This window comes from Thunnus maccoyii, chromosome 21, assembly GCF_910596095.1.
Source record: "Thunnus maccoyii chromosome 21, fThuMac1.1, whole genome shotgun sequence".
Classification (NCBI taxonomy): Eukaryota; Metazoa; Chordata; class Actinopteri; order Scombriformes; family Scombridae; genus Thunnus; species Thunnus maccoyii.
This window is the reverse complement of record NC_056553.1, coordinates 20,096,710-20,113,565: the sequence shown is the minus strand read 5'-3', so window position 1 is coordinate 20,113,565 and position 16,856 is coordinate 20,096,710. Positions and strand designations below refer to the sequence as shown.

The following is a 16,856-nucleotide window of genomic DNA, read 5'->3' as shown; positions in this document are numbered from 1 at the left end:
CAAAGTATTACAATTAATTTGACAGTGATGTAATGATGTAAATATTGAACGCAGCACCTTTAGTCTTTAATTATTCTACACTAATTATTCTAATTTTTCCATTACTACCACTACAGTATGTGGCATGTCTACTGTGTATAGAGCAGTGAATGATAGATTTAAACAGTAAAGGGATTTGGTGTACCTGCGGATGCGGTTCCCAGGACCACTGGCTGAGTTCGGGTGACACTGAGGTCCCAGATCCCGTCCCGGTGGCCCACATACTCCTTCAGCAGCTGGCACAGAGCCCGGGAACCAGTGGTGGCTTTGAAACTAGACACAATCTGAACAGGCAGGGAAGAGAGGCAGGCATGATGGAGAGAAGATAAAGAGGGATGAGTATTCCTCCTGGTGCTGAACCAAAGCCAAGCTAAACATATGCTTAGAGTCCAACTAAAATTAAACAGGTGCACCGATTCAAAGTTTTCAGAACTGATATGAGTGCCAAGTATTTTAAGTAAATGGGCCGATATGAATAGCAGCATTTATACGACTTACAGCACTAATGGTTTACTATGAGACCTACTGTGGCACAGATACAAGAAGTGAATAAATTGGGTTTATTTGTGTTTGATAAATGACAGTAATAAAATTGAAATCTACATGACAATAACACAGACTGGCCTTTCAATGTTTACATGTGTCACACAGTCTGTTGTTGGTCTCTGACCAACACATTAACTAATAAAGCACAGTGTGTTGGATGTAGGGCCTGTATCACAAAGCAAGATAAACGGCTTAGCCAGCTTTCTCTGGGTTTAGTTCAAGTTTTCTGGTATCATGAAGCTGGCAGAAGGACAAAAGTTTATAATAAAGTGAAAAGTGATTAAAGGGAAAAAAACATGGAGACATTTTTATAGATCAATATAATCATTGTGCTTTCCATGATAATTATGTCAGAGATAGAAGACACATTTTTGCACAATTATGTATCCACTCTGGGTTTAAAACAAACTGAGAGATTGTTTACCACAGACTAATGAATGGCAATTATAGCTGCATATTAACTGTGAACACTGCTATTTAGTTCAGTTAATTATAAATGCAACATTTTGTCATTATCAGACATTCATTTCTTTTCCTCAGTTATTTTTGCACTGACTATCTCTACAATCTTTCTTTACTTTTAACTAATGATCCCATATTCATAATAGTTTGTTCATCATTAGATAAAAATGCTTAAAAATGTCACTAAACAATAGTGACATTTTGTTGTTTTTTTTGTCCATATTCACTCTAAACTACTGAACATGTTGAACATGCTGATCATATTTCAAAAGGTCTGTATAAAAAGTTATTTCTAGCCTGTGCCTTCTGTTTAAAAGTGGTGGAGAATCTGAAGATGTTAGTATTTATAGTTTAAATGTTTCAAATGTCACAGAAGTGAAAACGACTTCACTGGACGAAACTCAGATCATTTGATATTATATTTAATTTCAGGCGTTAGCTGTTGTTAGCTAATTTGTGATTGTTGCTCAGACATGCTGTTTAATTAAACAACTTAATTACTGCTGGTGAATATTCCTCCCCAATGCAAATTAAGACATCTGGTCCTTTTTACAGTAAGAGTTGAGCTTAGTTAATAAGAATGTTCTGTAATCAATCCAAACATTCATCTTTGAAATTAATGGGAGAAATATTTACTATTTAATGCCATCTCTCCCTTTTTCCATGAGTGGATCAAGAGCAGAGTTATTATTGCATATGTGTCATTAAAACATTAACATTATTTACAAGTTAAATTAGCAACAGCTTGTCTAACTGATCTGTTTGTGACTGTCAGGAATCATTTTATGATCAAAATCCTGTCAGCAGCAGCCTGAGCGGCACAGAGACACGCAGACAGGTGAGCTGCAGCCTCTCAGGTGAGCTCTGATGTCACAGAGACACGCAGACAGGTGAGCTGCAGCCTCTCAGGTGAGCTCTGATGTCACAGAGACACGCAGACAGGTGAGCTGCAGCCTCTCAGGTGAGCTCTGATGTCACAGAGACACGCAGACTTGTGCAGAGTTGTGTCGCCCAAATCCACAAACTGAAAGAAGGACAGAACTCAGGTGAAGTTTCAGAGCTTTCCATAACACGACTGCTCGTTTAAGTCCAGCCGGTTACTTTATTATATTACATTTTGATTCTAGTAAAATAGTTTTGTTTAACAAGTTGTGCGTGTACATTTACAACCACTAGCCTCCGCTTCAAAACCATGCAAGCACGATGATAGAGAAACGTGCCTCTCTGTCTGCGTCAGTCACATGCTCTATATGACTGTGTGTGTGCGCTCAGCTGAGAGGTTGTGTCCTGCCGAGTAGAGAGCAGAGTGTCATCCTCAGTGTTTGACAAATATTAGCAAGATAATTTATGACTAAACACATTAAGGATTGAATTGCTTGCACAGACAGGGGACATCCTCATTAGACAAGCTACTTCGGAAAACATCTGAAAACACCGGTGGCAGCAACTTGACGATCGCACAGTAAGTATGAAACAGTCTACTGAAAGTAATGAATGAACAAATGAATGAATTATCTTAATTTACACTGTGCATTTTACAGCAGAGCAATCTAAAACAAACACACTAAAACAGGCGATGTTGTCAAAGTAACAGGCCTGTGTCATATGAGGAAAACGTAGGCTCACCTCAGCCTCACACTCAGGATGATAGTGAAGATGAAAATGAAGACGAAGATGACTAGAAGTTGAGTTGATTCAGTAGATTCACATTATGTGAGTCAAGCGATTCACATGTTTTGTTATTTTAGTCATTTTTGGCATAAGTTTATTTTATAAATCATTTAATTTAAAACCAATACACATGTCCCCCTTTAAAATAACCTTCTTATTGTTGTTCCCTTGATAAACCTTAAAGTGAAGGTGCCAATAAATAAATAATAAATAAGACATGGTTTTAAATATTAATAACTACTTACAGACTGTGTGGTTGGCTACTCTACATCCTTGTGGAAAGCCTTGTGACAGTCTATGATATGTTATTTTTAAATAATTATTTTGGTCTCAGATTTATAGTTAAGTAGTCTATCAATAAAATAACATATAAAAAATCAGAGAAACATGATACGAGTCTGGTTTCAGGTAAGTCAGCAAATGCATATTCAGTAAATATTTTGCAGAGACGGTCTCTTTATGTGTGTGCGTGTGCACGCATGTGCCTATGAAAGAGAGAAGAGTGATAGAGAGCACGTACACATACACAATTATTTTGGCCATCTGACAAAAAATGCCCCTACCAAAGCTGAAACCAAACCTACGCACTTGATGGTAATGAAGACCTCTGCTTCTGTCACATGAGCAGGCTGGAGCTTAGAAGCGAGCTATCGAGGAAAACCCGGAGTTGACTGAGCCGGTTGATAACTAGCTTTATGATACCAGTTATCCAGGATTGCCAATGTTAGTCTCAGTGAAGCCAGGTGACCCAAAGAGAGCCAGCTAAACTTACTTTGTGATAAAAGCTCCTAGAATAGTAGCCTGTTAAAGCCAGTGTGTGTGTGTATATCTTGTAAACAAGGTGTGTTTTCCTATCAGGGGGATGTTCTGCCAAAGGTATATGAGACGTGTGGTGCACCTCTAAAAATAAGCATGTCTGGTGGTCTGGTTACATGTGGCCTTTAGTGGCTGCAGACATCCTGATGAACAAACTAGAGAGTGAATTGTTGTTCTATTTGTCACAATCTGTAACGTACATGCTGCTGCAAGCAGACGGCCGACCACAGCGATAAGCTTCATCATTGGTAGTCATTAGATGCAACAGCAAAGCATCTGGTTTACTCGTGTCAGACTGTGTTAATGTATGTTCTCATTCTGTCAGGTGTGTTTATGCTCACATTACACGTACAACACAATCTTATTTCTTTCCTGTCATTAGAAGACTATGAGCAGTGAGAGAAAAAAAATAGCTCATTCCAGTCAAGGTCAACGCAGTAAGAAACTGAGGCTACAGTTAGTGCAGATCATTGCATTAGTTTCCGGTCTCTTGAGTCTTGACGAAATGAGTTTTTCGTCATGTTTCTTAGCCAGCTGATAGGTTAGCTGTATATTATGTAGCGGCTAGTTCTGTCGGAGGTTAATCTAAGAAGTCGTCCCTTGATCCCTTGTGTCCTCTTTTCTAATTTACAAGTCAGAAGAGGATTGTTTCTCACTCTTCATCTAGCTCAGACTTTGGCTGCATTCAGTGGAGTCAGATTTAAGAAAGGCAATGTCAAGCAAACATTTTAGGTAGAGCGGGAAATAAAACGCCATTTCACAGGATTTTCATTGATTATAAATATTAGTATTTATACCTTTAAGAGCTGTTCAAAGAGAGGTGTTTAATGGTTGCCAGTTGACTAAACTTGACCGTTTTGATAAAAACAGTTTTCCACATCAATTATTAATTTTCATCATATTATATTGTTTTAAGACAGCTGATGGAAAGAGACTAAAGTCGTCTCATGGTTCTACTCTACTGGTAGAGGATTTAAAGGGAAGCTTCAGGATTTTTCAACCTGGACCCTAGTTTCCCTTCTTTTTCTGTCTAAGTGACTAATGGGGACAACAACTTTTGAAACTGGTCCATGATTGAGTGAGAGTGCTTCAGCCAGCAGCCACGAAATGGGCTACAATGTAATCCTTGGGGATTGGTGCAATAGTTCACTAAAAGTGCTTATTTTTGCCACTGACAGGCTCAGATTGTTGTTGTCAAAGTGTCTGACAACATTATGAAAAGACCATAAGGAGAGATAAAACATTTTTCTTTACCTTTCGCTTGATCCGGTCTGTTTGTTGTTTAATTTTTGTGTCTAACCAAGTCTTGCTGAGGGAGAAGTTTCTTTCTGAAATCCCACGAGAGTTGAGTTGTTGCTGAAATCAGCTAAATATTCAGCCATGTCTTTAAGATAACATTAAGCTACAAACTCCTCCCGGCACTCCTCTTTCCAACTCTCACTCACATATCCACCGTTTCAGAATGAGACTTCTCCTTGAGTGAGACTGGACCAATTTCAAAAACCATTGTCCCCATTAGTCACTTCGACACAAAACGATGGGAAAATAGGGTCCCGGTAGAAAAAACCCAGGAGTTTCCCTTTAATGTGATGAGTAAGTTAACCAACAAGACACTTCCAAAAATAAAATGTTCCCTTTTAAGAAAGTGTAAAAACTTGTTTTCTAGATCTGACAAATGCAGCCGTTCACCCACATGACTTCTGAGAGGGTGCAGAGCAGAGAAGAGATGAGGAGTCAAGGTCAGACTTCAGTTAAAAAGAGACTCAGCCCGCAGCTGCCCCCCACGATGCTTAGTGACAAACAGAGCATTCAGGAAGTTACCCATGAATCTCCTCCCAACAACTCCCATGTGGCCACACTGAAGTTGCGAGGTCCACCTATTTTGCCTTGGAAAGTGTACAAGCGCTATAACGGCAAGAGATTAAAAAAGGAAGAAATCAAGGGAGAGGTCATTTTGTCCAAAAAATGTTCAATTCTATGAATGCATCGTTACTTCACAAACTGTTACACGCCTCCTTCCCCTCACTCAGCAACAAAGGGCTTTTGATAGTCTGTTACCATCACCCCAGGCCTGAATCTCGACAGCTCAAATATTTACACAGATGACACATCTTCTGCGATCTATAGAGCGGCCTAACATAGCTGGAGCCACGTACCTTGCTGGTAGAGGCTTTGTAGGTTGTCTTGAGCTTCTGTGACAGTTGACTGGTGCTGTGGCTGGCTGTGTGATGGAGAGACAAAGAACAATGAATGAAATTCACCATTGAGTGACAAACTCATTGGTTGGTTTTTCTGTTGCAGTAAAGGCCTAATAAAAAGTCAAGACTTTAAATTGCACACAGCTCAACGATACAAAGCCGTGTTGTGTGTTTCCGGTAATTAGTTGTCAGTAGTGTCTGCATGGCTGCTAATGACTTTTCAACACATATGAAGTGGAAGCAGGGATGGATTTGTGTAACTCATGTCGTGGTGCTTTTTGGTTTGAGATACTTTTATACTTCTGATTCAGTCCTACAGCATATAAACAAGTCTTCTATAGCACCTTGTTATCACTTTCACGCTGTCACCCTCTGCGGTGTGAGAGGTAATTGAGATTATGTTTGAACTTATTAAAGACGGTGAACTAACATCACATAACATAATAATAGAAAGATGAAACAATTGATACCACTCTCATGTCTGCACAGTAAATATGAAGCTACCACCAGCAGCCGGTTAGCTTAGCTTAGCACAAAGACTGAAAACAGCTAGCCTGGCTTTGGCTAAAGGTAACAAAAGCTGCCTATCAGCAGCTCTAAAGCTCACTAATTAACTGTTCAATCCATAAACAAACCGTTGTGGTTTCACAGGGATTTTGTGCTGGTCTAGTTTTTGGCAAAGTGTCTCCACTGGTTGTTTAGCAACCTCATGGTGACAATAAGACAGGATATTACAGCACCTGACCAAAAAATAGTCCAGCACATAACATCCTTTACAACCACAACATGTTGTTTAATAACTTCAATTTTTATGGGTATTAAACAAAAGTATACTGTGAGCTTTAGAAGTGCAGGTAGGTAGATTTCGTCACCTTTGCATAGAGCCAGGTTAGCTTTATGCTATGCTATGCTAAGCTAACTGGCTTCTGGCTATAGCTTCATATTATATTGTACAGATATGAGAGTGGTGTCAATCTTCTCATCTGAATCTTGGCAAGAAAGCAGATAAGTGTATAAAAAAAGAAGCATCTGTTCAATGTGTTGAGAAAAACAGGAAACTGAAAGAATAACATAACTCCAACAGATCATGTAGGAAATACTGAACCTTTTGTTTTCAGAGCGCCCTTGGTGGGGTCTCCTCCTTCAATAGTCTGTCCATCTCCGGTCAGACGCTCATTCAGTGAGTCAATTTCCCGGCGCACTGTAATGTTAGGACAGTGACAGGGCTTTAGTAGACAAACATTACCTGCGCTCTGAAACCATTTGCTTAGTCAATCAACACCTGAAGATCAATAAAGTAAGGTATGTGACCGAGAACTCTACAGTCTAAAAAAAGATGAAAGTGAGAGACATTTCATTTACTCCACAACATTTCTCTTTTTTCATCTAAAGATTTTGACTACTTTGCATATCAGTGACTCACATTCAAGGTTTTCAATGTAGAGATTTTCAAACTCGCGTTCAATCTGGCCAAAAAGGTCAAGAAGATTGTTCCGTAAGGAGATGGGCAGCTTGGAGTCCTGGACAAACAGACAAGAAAAAAAAAAGAATAAAGATTTGATAAACCTCATAGTAAGCTGTCATTTAGGCTGAAAAATGTATTTGCTTAACATCCTCCTGTAGTGTGGTATTCTCTTTTAATTACATAGTAGTATATTTGTAGAGCAAATACAATTTTACAATGACGAATTCAAAGCATCTAATATATTATCACTATTCAAAGGGAGGCTTGAGTGACTCATAAAACACACACCACTTAAACAAATCGAAAGCAACCCACAGAAATCTCTTGAAATCAGACACCACCTGCATTTGTGGGAACACTCATCGCTACATTTCTGGCTACAGACCTACAACCTACAAACGGTGAACAACTTACAAAACAGCCAGGGTCCAACCAGTCATATGCTACATGTCCACTGACTTACCTCCATAGTTATCAGCTGACCGCCAGACTAGCATGCACAGAGAAGTAAAGGTTGCCGTGAAAACAAAGGATTCAGAAGGCTGCATCTGACAGCTTGCCCTGAGAGCTGCCGCTTATTCCTCTAGCCATGTGAAAGACGAGGAAACCAAATACTTGACTGTCACTCTTTCTTCTGGCGCGCGTTCAAGACCAACAGTTTGTCACAGCAGCGCACGTTAAGCACCTGACTATTCTGTCAGTGCCACATGTCAACACACTTTGCAAAAAAAAAAAAAGGTTAATTAACAAACAGGCAGCCATTATGCATTCAAAGCTGCTTAGTTGTGGCCCTAAAACTCTGCATACTCTGGCTAATAATGGCAGCATTATTAAAATGCATTCTGTGCATTGTATATGGGTTATAAAGCTGTTTAGCGTGTCTGTGTATGTGGAACTAGTGCTCTTGGTGGTGGTGGGGGTACATAAACAGAGCCAACTTGTCTGGGCAATACACAAAAAGGCCTGGTGAAAAGACTAATCAGACATGGACAAGCAGCCCATATTAATATTTGATGAGACAACAGGCCCATGCAAGCTGAGCTCTAGATTTAGTGGCTGATAAGTCAAGGACATTGTCAAGCAGAGAAAGTAAAGGACTTCAATAGTTCAAAACAAGGGTTGGGAAATACTGAAAATATCAACCGTCACATTATTTTGGACTGAATATTTTGATGTTGCTGATGTGACAACATTTGGAGATGTTGTCTTTAGAATATACAGTATTTACATGTGAGTCCAAAAATCTGGATCTGGATCATAAAAAAAAGGCATACGGGCCTTTTGGGAATCACTTGTTTGAAATCAAACATCATTAAATACGGGACCCACCTGTACAGATCCTGGAGAACCAGTAGCTCTTGGCCAAAATGTCTCCCGAAAACAAACACAAATTATGAGTATTGTCCATATCTTCCATGACAAAAATACATGATGATATAATCTAAAACACTAAACGGTCACTCAAACACCCTTTGTTCATCTAATCTGACTCTAAATAAATCCTCTCTACAGCCAACTCCCAAATGTTAACCACCAGGATGTTCTTGATCAAACAGAAACCAGCTTTTATCTCAGCACTGAAGAAGTTTGACAGTTTGCTACAACCGGCCTGCATCAAGAAATGCCTGCTCACCGAAAAGCTTAGGCTCTTCCATTTCTGGAAGAAATAAATCCCTTGGTTAATCACTAACTTGATGACACCAGTGGGGCTAAAAAGTCACAGCAGATTGTTTTAATTAGAATAAATCAGTAACTAACATGCACATCCACACCAGGCAGGAATATAGAGGATATTAACAATTTGACTAAAGCGACGCGAGTTTAATCCAAAGTAAGATCTTGTAGCTGCCTAAAAAAAAAGACACCAACATTTTTTCTAGAGGAAGAATTCCACAATCTCATAAACATAAAGTAGCGTGGAAGTTGTGAATGTTGCAACACCAGGTAAAATATAAATGCAATGCTGCTAAACCGGCTGGTACTGTAATCTTGTGACTGACAAAAACCAGCCTCAAACTGTAACTGAGTGACAATCAAAATGCTAACAAAGAATAACCCGGTACATGTTTTTCAGCAGATGCACAGGAAGCTCTGAGGGTCATGTCTACAACATATATGTAAATATTACATGTCTTCTGAGCTGCTGTATGTTTACCAAATGTTGTCTGCAGCTGTCAGTGTGTGTGTGTGCATGAGTATGAGACAGAGAAAGAGCATCTGTGCATCACCCTTACCTGTCCCTCCAGCATGTCTCCTCTTTGGATGCCTGGTGGCCTCTCCTCTGTGCTGTTGGTGCGCCTGATAGACAAACTGTGAGCCTTGCGCTTCTGCTTGGGGTGACGGGCAGCCGAAGCAGAGCCGCTGCTGCTTCCGCCCTCCACGGGCATCCCTCCTACCTCCTGGGTGGCCCTGCCCCCTGCTCAACTCCTACCTGAGAAGCAGGTAAACAAAGGCCGGGCTCTCGCTGGCTGGTGGGTGGGTGGGTTAGGTTGGTCGGTTAACTCCACCTGCCTGCAGGTAAAAAAAATAAAAGTCAAGTTCATGTTCACAGTCAATGCAGCAACTGCTCATGGTTAAGGGTAGCCTTTCCCACAGAGATCTGAACTAATACAAATAGATATTTCAGTATGTATTTAGGACTGCCAATAGTGTCTGGGAATAATTAAAGTTAAAACAACACTACAAATTGCAAGATTTGCCCTGACACCTGCTATTCTATTATCATGAAACAACATAACTGCAAACTCCATTCAAAAATCTTGCAATTTCATGCTGCTTTGCTTATCAAATGTACAATATACTGTACTTAGTAACACCTGACTTGATGAATAGGGAAATCGTAAATTCCCAATGCAATGTAAGCACTTGATCACTAAAACCTCTTGTTGGGTTAATTCACCTTACTTGTGGTTGAAAGACGGTTGTGGGAACAGCAGATAAAGCGCCTGTGAAATTAGCCATTCTGTTGTTGGTAAATTGTGTAATCCAAATGTACTATTAGCATGTCTGACAGACCTTAAGTCATCTGCTATGATGTAATTATGTTTGACAACAATGCTGAGTCGTGCAGTTGTGATATAACGCCATAGATAACGTTACAGGCACAATGAATGACTAGATGAAGCCAGAACACACGTGAATTGGCATAATTAACTTCATTAACATGGAGAATGAAGCCAATAAAATTAATATTCGACGTCCTTTCATGATTAGTAACCGAAACTGTCCTTGCATACACGGAACAAGACAGACACTCACCGCTGTCACAGCCCCCTTAACTTCATACTTAGCAAGTATGGAGGTGAAGAAACACGATTATCTGCCATATCTGCACGCCAGCTGCCACATTTCACCTTCACTGCGGCGTCAAACGTGAGAACATCACACAGCAGCTCAACGGCAGCGTCCTGACGCAAACTGAAATGATGTGAGGCTATGTTTCAGTGAGTGTCAACATGGCGACGTGTGAGTTAAGTTATTGGGGGATAAATGTCACGCTACACTTTGACAAGTATCACTAATTTAATCCTTTTTTTTTTTGACACATCACGTATTTTTTTTTATTGGTGCACCAACTGCCGTGTCACGTGGGTTGTGTTTGCACTTTGTGTGAGCCAATGAGCTGCCACGCCGTCGATACGGCATCCAATGAAAATGCGTGACGTCAGAAGCAGGGAGTGAAGGCTAAGGTCGGTCGAGCACAGCGTTCAAGCTTTAAAATGTCGCCATAAACAAACGCAAAATACGATAAAAGAAGCGGGGTTGTCTACCTGACACAGGTAAGTAACTGGAGGTGTTTTCGGTTTCTCTGTAGGCTGTGTGTGTGGCAGACAATGCATGCTTGTATCCAGTTGATAGGAGGCCTGGGTGGTGCGGCCGTGCGGGCCGTGCGGGGAAGTGGTCTGATGGCGTGTTGACGACAAGTGTTGAGAGTAAAACACGAAGTGGAATTTGCTGGAAGGGAATATCTTTATTAACTAGTGTCCACTGATGTTGAGTGAGTTGTAGTAGTACCTGTGTACCTGTGGTGGAAGCTAAGTACATTTACTCAGGTACTTGTACTTTACTTGAGTATTTCCATTTTTATACTTTATACACCATTACAGCTTAGAGAAATGTACAACTTCTTACTGCACTCCATTCATTTGACAGCTATAGTAGCTGGTCACTTGTTTACAAACAAAACACATGATGAACTACACATGAACAACATGTAGAGCTGCAACGATTATTTGTTTAATCGATTATTTGTCAACTATTAAATGAGTCATTTTTTGTTTAGAAAGAAAAGTCAAAATTCTCTGATTTCAGCTTCTCAGATGTGAATATTTTCTGGTTTCCTCAGTCCTGTATGGCAGTAAACTGAGTATCTTTGTGTTGTTGACTGTTGTAAATAAAACTTGACATTTGGTCTCTTTGGGCTTTTGGAAACAGTCATTGACATTTTTCACTATTTTCTGACATTTTATGGAGCAAACAACTAATCGATTAATTGAGAAAATAATCAAAAGGTTAATTGATTATGGAAATAATTATTAGTTTCAACCCTAAAATATGATTAACTGTCATAGAATAAGTAATACAAAGTTGTTAAAATGTGTGACTTCTCCATCAGCTGCGGTAAAATGCTGCTTACATGTTAATGCATAAGTTCAGCTCATAATCTAATAATATATACAGTAGGATAATACTCGCAGGGACCATGCTTACTGCATTGAGCACTTGTACTTTTGATACTTAATTTAAATATTTCTGGTAACACTTGTACTTAAGAAACATTTTTAGTGCAGGATTTTTACTTGTAACAGGGTTTTGTGGCGCTGATACTTTTACTTAAATAGAAGATCTAAATGCTTCCTCCATCAATGAATATTAACATTTAAGAGAGAAATTGATGGAAATCAAAGGCAGTAAAATTCATAGAAGATGGTTTGCTTTGTTTGAAATTAATCTGGTGCTAAAATATTTAGTTGATTAATCAATTACTTAATTGACAACAAACTTAATTGACACCAGTTTTGATAATTGATTAGCAGATGGAAATAATTAGTAGTTAGTTGCGGTCCCTAAACGGATCAGTTAAGCACATGTGTAAGAGCTTTAATGGGTTCAAATCATTCAGTATATGGAGAGAACAGAGTTAAACTACTTATCCAGGTTCATACTTTATGTAACATACTCTCTGATGGTCTTGTCATGAGGTTACATAACAGTAGAAAAAGGTGAGTTCATCTTCATCATCAGGATCCTCAGACAGTCCTCAGGTATTACACCATGTAACACATTTTTACTTGTTTTTTGTTCTTTTTGTTGTGATTTGGTGCTATATAAATACAATTGAATTGAAATACATATTAATATTGTTTCATATGTTGTTTTTCTGATTTTACATGAATAACGTGCTAATTGTCCTGTTTTTCCTTTGGAGGTGAAATTCTAAATATCATTGTCCAGGTCACAAAAACAATAGTTGAAGGGAATAATAGACATTTTCTATACTTTTTAGGCGTAAGCAATCAGGAAATAACACTTACTACTCAGGACCAAAAATTGTATATACAGATCCTGACCATGATCCTGACTGAGTGTGATCCTCTCCGGGTTTTACCAACACCCGCACCTTCAATCCTTGTGATTGGTTTTCTGTTTTGGTCAGGCGATGGTGCGGGCTGTGTGGGCGGTGCTCCGGATGGTGACCTGCGAGGGAGCCGCTGTACTGAAATTAAACGTACCTGGCACCTGTAGAGTCGCAGCACCGTGGCCCAGACCTCTCAGCACACCTACCGCCGCCTGCTACAGAACCATATCCAGGTAAGTGAGAGTCCTGTAGGCGTCTGCAGCAGCTGTGTTAGTGCTGAAGTGTTTGAGCTAAGAGTTAAGCCTATTGACTCTAAGCTGAGAAGAACTGTGTGTATTGATAACTGAGCTCTGCTGCAGCCTGTCTGTTGTCAGGCCAAACTGTATTTAAAAAAAAACAGCATTTAATAAGTCTTTGCATATTAGTTCAAATACACACTTCCAAAATGTTAACAAAGCATTCTCTGAACACATATATATGTTGTCTTTAATTCGGCATACATGAAATAAAGAAAGCTGCACTTATTTTAATATTACACATTTTGTTTACAAAAAATGTAAACAATGTGTCAGAGAAGCACAATGTGTTCATGCAGGGAACTGACAGGTCATAGCATGCAGGATAGAGCATCAAAGCAAGTGAAACTTGTAGCCAATCAATTGGTTAGCAGTAGTTGACAATAAATTTGATAAGTGATCATTTATGTCGGTTTAAAGCAAAATTACCTCACATTTACTAAGTCCAGCTTCTCAAAAGTGACCATTTGCACCTTTTCTTTCAATGTACATTGAATATCTTTGGATTTTGAACTGTTCAGACAAAACAAGAAATTTGAAAACATCCTCGTGGACTTTAGAATAATAAAACAATAACGAATAATCAATGATTTAAAACAGCTTCATTGGTTGTTGCCATAACATACATAATAACAGTAAGAAGGATGTTTGGGGAGGCACAACCTGCTGTTTGGGAAATCTTATCTTTTATCTTAAAAGTGCACAGTTATTGTTCAGGTCCAGAAAACACACTAAACCAACACCTGCTGTCTGTTCGCTCCTCCCCGTGCACTGCAGTGAGGTGAGACACCTACAGTCTGCAGTCAGAATGCCTGAGATAACCACAGATCACCTGGACGAGAAGCAGGTGCAGCTGCTGGCTGAGATGTGCATCCTCATCGACGAGAACGACCAGAAGATTGGAGCAGACACCAAGAAAAACTGCCACCTCAACTCCAACATCGACAAAGGTACAGTACCTGCCCGCTACATTAAAATGCAAACACCTGTCTTGTCTGATCTTTTCTCCCTGTTTCAGATTTGTACCTAAAACATTTCTGGTGAATCATTTGTTTGTTTTATCAGGTTTGTTACACAGAGCTTTCAGCGTCTTCATCTTCAACAGCGAAGAGAAGCTGCTCCTACAACAGAGGTCTGACGCCAAAATCACTTTTCCAGGTTAGCGGCAAATCACACACACTATTGTGTCATATGTGGCATAACAAGGTTACTAAGCAGCATTAGTAGCAACGTGTTTGACCAGTTTGTTTGTGTGCGCAGGCTGTTTCACAAACACATGCTGCAGTCATCCTTTACACACAGACAGTGAGCTGGAGGAGAAGGATGCGATTGGAGTGAGGAGAGCTGCTCAGAGGAGACTCAAAGCTGAACTGGGTATCCCCATGGAACAGGTAAACTGTGTGTGTGTGTGTGTGTTGAGTGCACATGTATGTACTTACACAGTGCTCCTGGCTTCTGCATTAAGTGGAGGAAGATTATGGAGGATCTTCTCCAGCGTCTGATCTCCTCATCTCTTCCTGTTGATCCACAGGTGACTCCAGATGAAATGACATATCTAACAAGAATCCACTACAAGGCCCAGTCAGACGGTGTTTGGGGAGAACATGAGATTGATTACATCCTCTTCATGCAGAAGGTACAGTTGTACATTAGGTCATGTAAAGTGAAGCTCAACCTAGTTTGTGCTTTTCTTGTATTTTCATGATCTTTAAAGTCTCTTCTGACCATCTGGATGAAAAAGTATTCTGTCCACTGCACTATATTATTAGTTATTTTTTACCTGTGAGGGAAGGGAAGAGTTGCAACTTGGGAAACAGGCTAAACATCTTTTTGTCAATGCAATAGACAGAATATATTCTCATCCAGATGATTGAAGAGTCTTTGGGAATTGTGGTAGGTGTTGTTAAACGATGCAAGCGTATTTAATTTTAAGAAAAAATTATGCTTAAAACTGCATTAACTGATTTTAACTGGAGAAAAGCTTTGGTGGACACAGCCCTTTAGGGGCTGCAGGTAAAAACTGTAACACTGATTTAAAGTCACCTGTTAAGTTAATGTGGTGAACAAACAGTTGCTAATTTACACTTCCAACAGATATGAGCAACATTCATTTGGTGTCATGTTTCTGGCCACCAGACTACTAAGTCTGTCTCTTTATCTTTGGCTCTTTAGCTGCTAAATGATGATTGGTGTTGGGCAGGTAGTGTGAAGTCAGTTTTTAAAACTTTCTAGTGAACCAAAACAGTGAGTTGAATGACTTGACTATAGTGGTAATACATGAGAGGCAAACTGGGGCTAATGAGTATTCTCTTCCTGCAAATGTATCTAATGACACATTGACCAGATATTTAAAACTTCTGCTACATCATTAACACAGAACAGAAAGAGCTTTTTAGCTACAACCAGCTTTTCCAGAGATCCCTCGCTCCGTTCTGATATGATTCAATTTAGTGCCAATGCAGCATCAGTTCATATGCTATTGTTTTCCTATAGCAGTATAAACTCACTTTGATGAAAATCATGGCTAAAGGGAGAAAGTTAAATAAACAAACTCAAGGACTTTTCTAAGACAAGAGATGCAAATAGGTTTTCTGTGATTAAGCTTGCATACAACTTGATCCAATTAAAATGCTTATTCTATAAGATATAACTTTAAACTTGAGAAGTGCAACTCAAATGCAGATGTCATTGATCCTTGCAAAACTTACTGTTGAGATACTGTATCAATGCACAGTCTAAAGTGATTATATAGAAGAAAAGCTTAAATTCAGTATACAGTTATATATTGATGAAGTGTTTGTGTTCGGATTGTATTTGTCTGCATGCATGCATCATGTCTCTCAGCCTGACATTATGGACAATGACATTGTCTTTTTTTTTATGTCTCAATGAAGGACGTGGAGTTGAGTCCAGACCCTAATGAGATCAAAAGCCACTGTTACGTGAGCAAAGAGGAGCTGAAGGAGATGCTGGCAAAGGCCAAGCGCAAGGAGCTGGAGATCACTCCCTGGTTCAGCCTCATCGCAGAGACCTTCCTCTTCAAGTGGTGGGACAACCTGCAGAACCTCAAACAGTTCATGGATCACAACAACATCCACCGCATGTAACCACAACCAGGATCAGGCTTTACCTCCAGTCATTTCAAAACCTGTGGTTGCTCTAGTACTTGCCTGACATTCAAGCACAGCCAGCTGAGCCGCTGGAGACCCCTGACCCCCTCTGATCCTCTAGCACCAAAAACATCCACACGGAATTCTTCATGGTTTCACTGGCTGCTTTTGTCAAGCTAGTAATAAGTGTAGGATTGCTGCTCTAAAAGTAGAGGCAGAGAATGTTTTAGTCTTGCTAAACGTAAGAGGTGATGTGGTTCATGGTAGGTTTGTAGCACTGAGACGCTTCCATCTACACAGTAGATGACAGGTGATGACAGTAGAGCTGTTTGGCCGACTCATCAGTCTTAAGTCATGTTCAGAAAACAAATACATGCACGTATTTACATGTACACACACTGGATTTACAGACTGAACAGAAAACATGAGCATTTTATTAGGTAGAAAAATGCAGTGTCATTAATATCACCATGAAGAGGATAGCCTATTTTTATATTGGAAAACTGAAGTGCCTGATTCCAGGTCATTAGGTTGAGGTGAATAGTGTCTCCAAGTTCTGATGTGATGATACAAACAATCACTATCATTCTACACTTTGTTAACAATGATATCAGTGAGTAAGATGTATCTTTGTACTCTTTTACACAATAAAGTATTTGATTGTGGTCACTGGCA

The 16,856-nt window shown here is 39.6% G+C and overlaps 2 protein-coding genes across 4 annotated transcripts in view; one reads left to right on the top strand and one right to left on the bottom strand.

Moving 5' to 3' along the window:
• Positions 1-11,386, bottom strand: part of LOC121888523 (WD repeat-containing protein 37-like) — a 25,852-nt gene extending 14,466 nt beyond the window's left edge. The window contains exons 1-8 of one of the 3 annotated variants that reach the window (XM_042400127.1): positions 10,968-11,386; positions 10,456-10,614; positions 9,432-9,708; positions 7,156-7,252; positions 6,838-6,933; positions 5,691-5,755; positions 5,356-5,439; positions 185-323 (exon numbers count right to left, since the gene is read on the bottom strand). In XM_042400127.1, the coding sequence (XP_042256061.1) occupies positions 185-323; positions 5,356-5,439; positions 5,691-5,755; positions 6,838-6,933; positions 7,156-7,252; positions 9,432-9,584 (634 nt within the window). In that variant the 5' untranslated portion in view covers positions 9,585-9,708; positions 10,456-10,614; positions 10,968-11,386. The remainder of the gene's footprint in view (positions 1-184; positions 324-5,355; positions 5,440-5,690; positions 5,756-6,837; positions 6,934-7,155; positions 7,253-9,431; positions 9,709-10,455; positions 10,615-10,967) is intronic. The other 2 variants (XM_042400126.1, XM_042400128.1) reach the window with 2 other exon arrangements.
• On the top strand, positions 10,838-16,856 carry idi1 (isopentenyl-diphosphate delta isomerase 1). The gene is made up of 7 exons (XM_042400129.1): positions 10,838-10,976; positions 12,854-13,008; positions 13,849-14,021; positions 14,137-14,229; positions 14,332-14,462; positions 14,603-14,707; positions 15,966-16,856. The coding sequence occupies exons 2-7, from the start codon at positions 12,857-12,859 to the stop codon at positions 16,176-16,178; spliced, it is 867 nt and encodes a 288-aa protein (XP_042256063.1). The 5' UTR covers positions 10,838-10,976; positions 12,854-12,856; the 3' UTR covers positions 16,179-16,856.

What these genes read in the sequence shown, in the direction of transcription:
- idi1 (XM_042400129.1), top strand. Translation starts at nt 12,857, where the DNA reads ATGGTGCGGGCTGTGTGGGCGGTGCTCCGGATGGTGACCTGCGAGGGA. An exon ending in TGCTACAGAACCATATCCAG is followed by an intron (nt 13,009 to 13,848) that starts GTAAGTGAGAGT and finishes CGTGCACTGCAG; the next exon opens with TGAGGTGAGACACCTACAGT. An exon ending in CAACTCCAACATCGACAAAG is followed by an intron (nt 14,022 to 14,136) that starts GTACAGTACCTG and finishes TTGTTTTATCAG; the next exon opens with GTTTGTTACACAGAGCTTTC.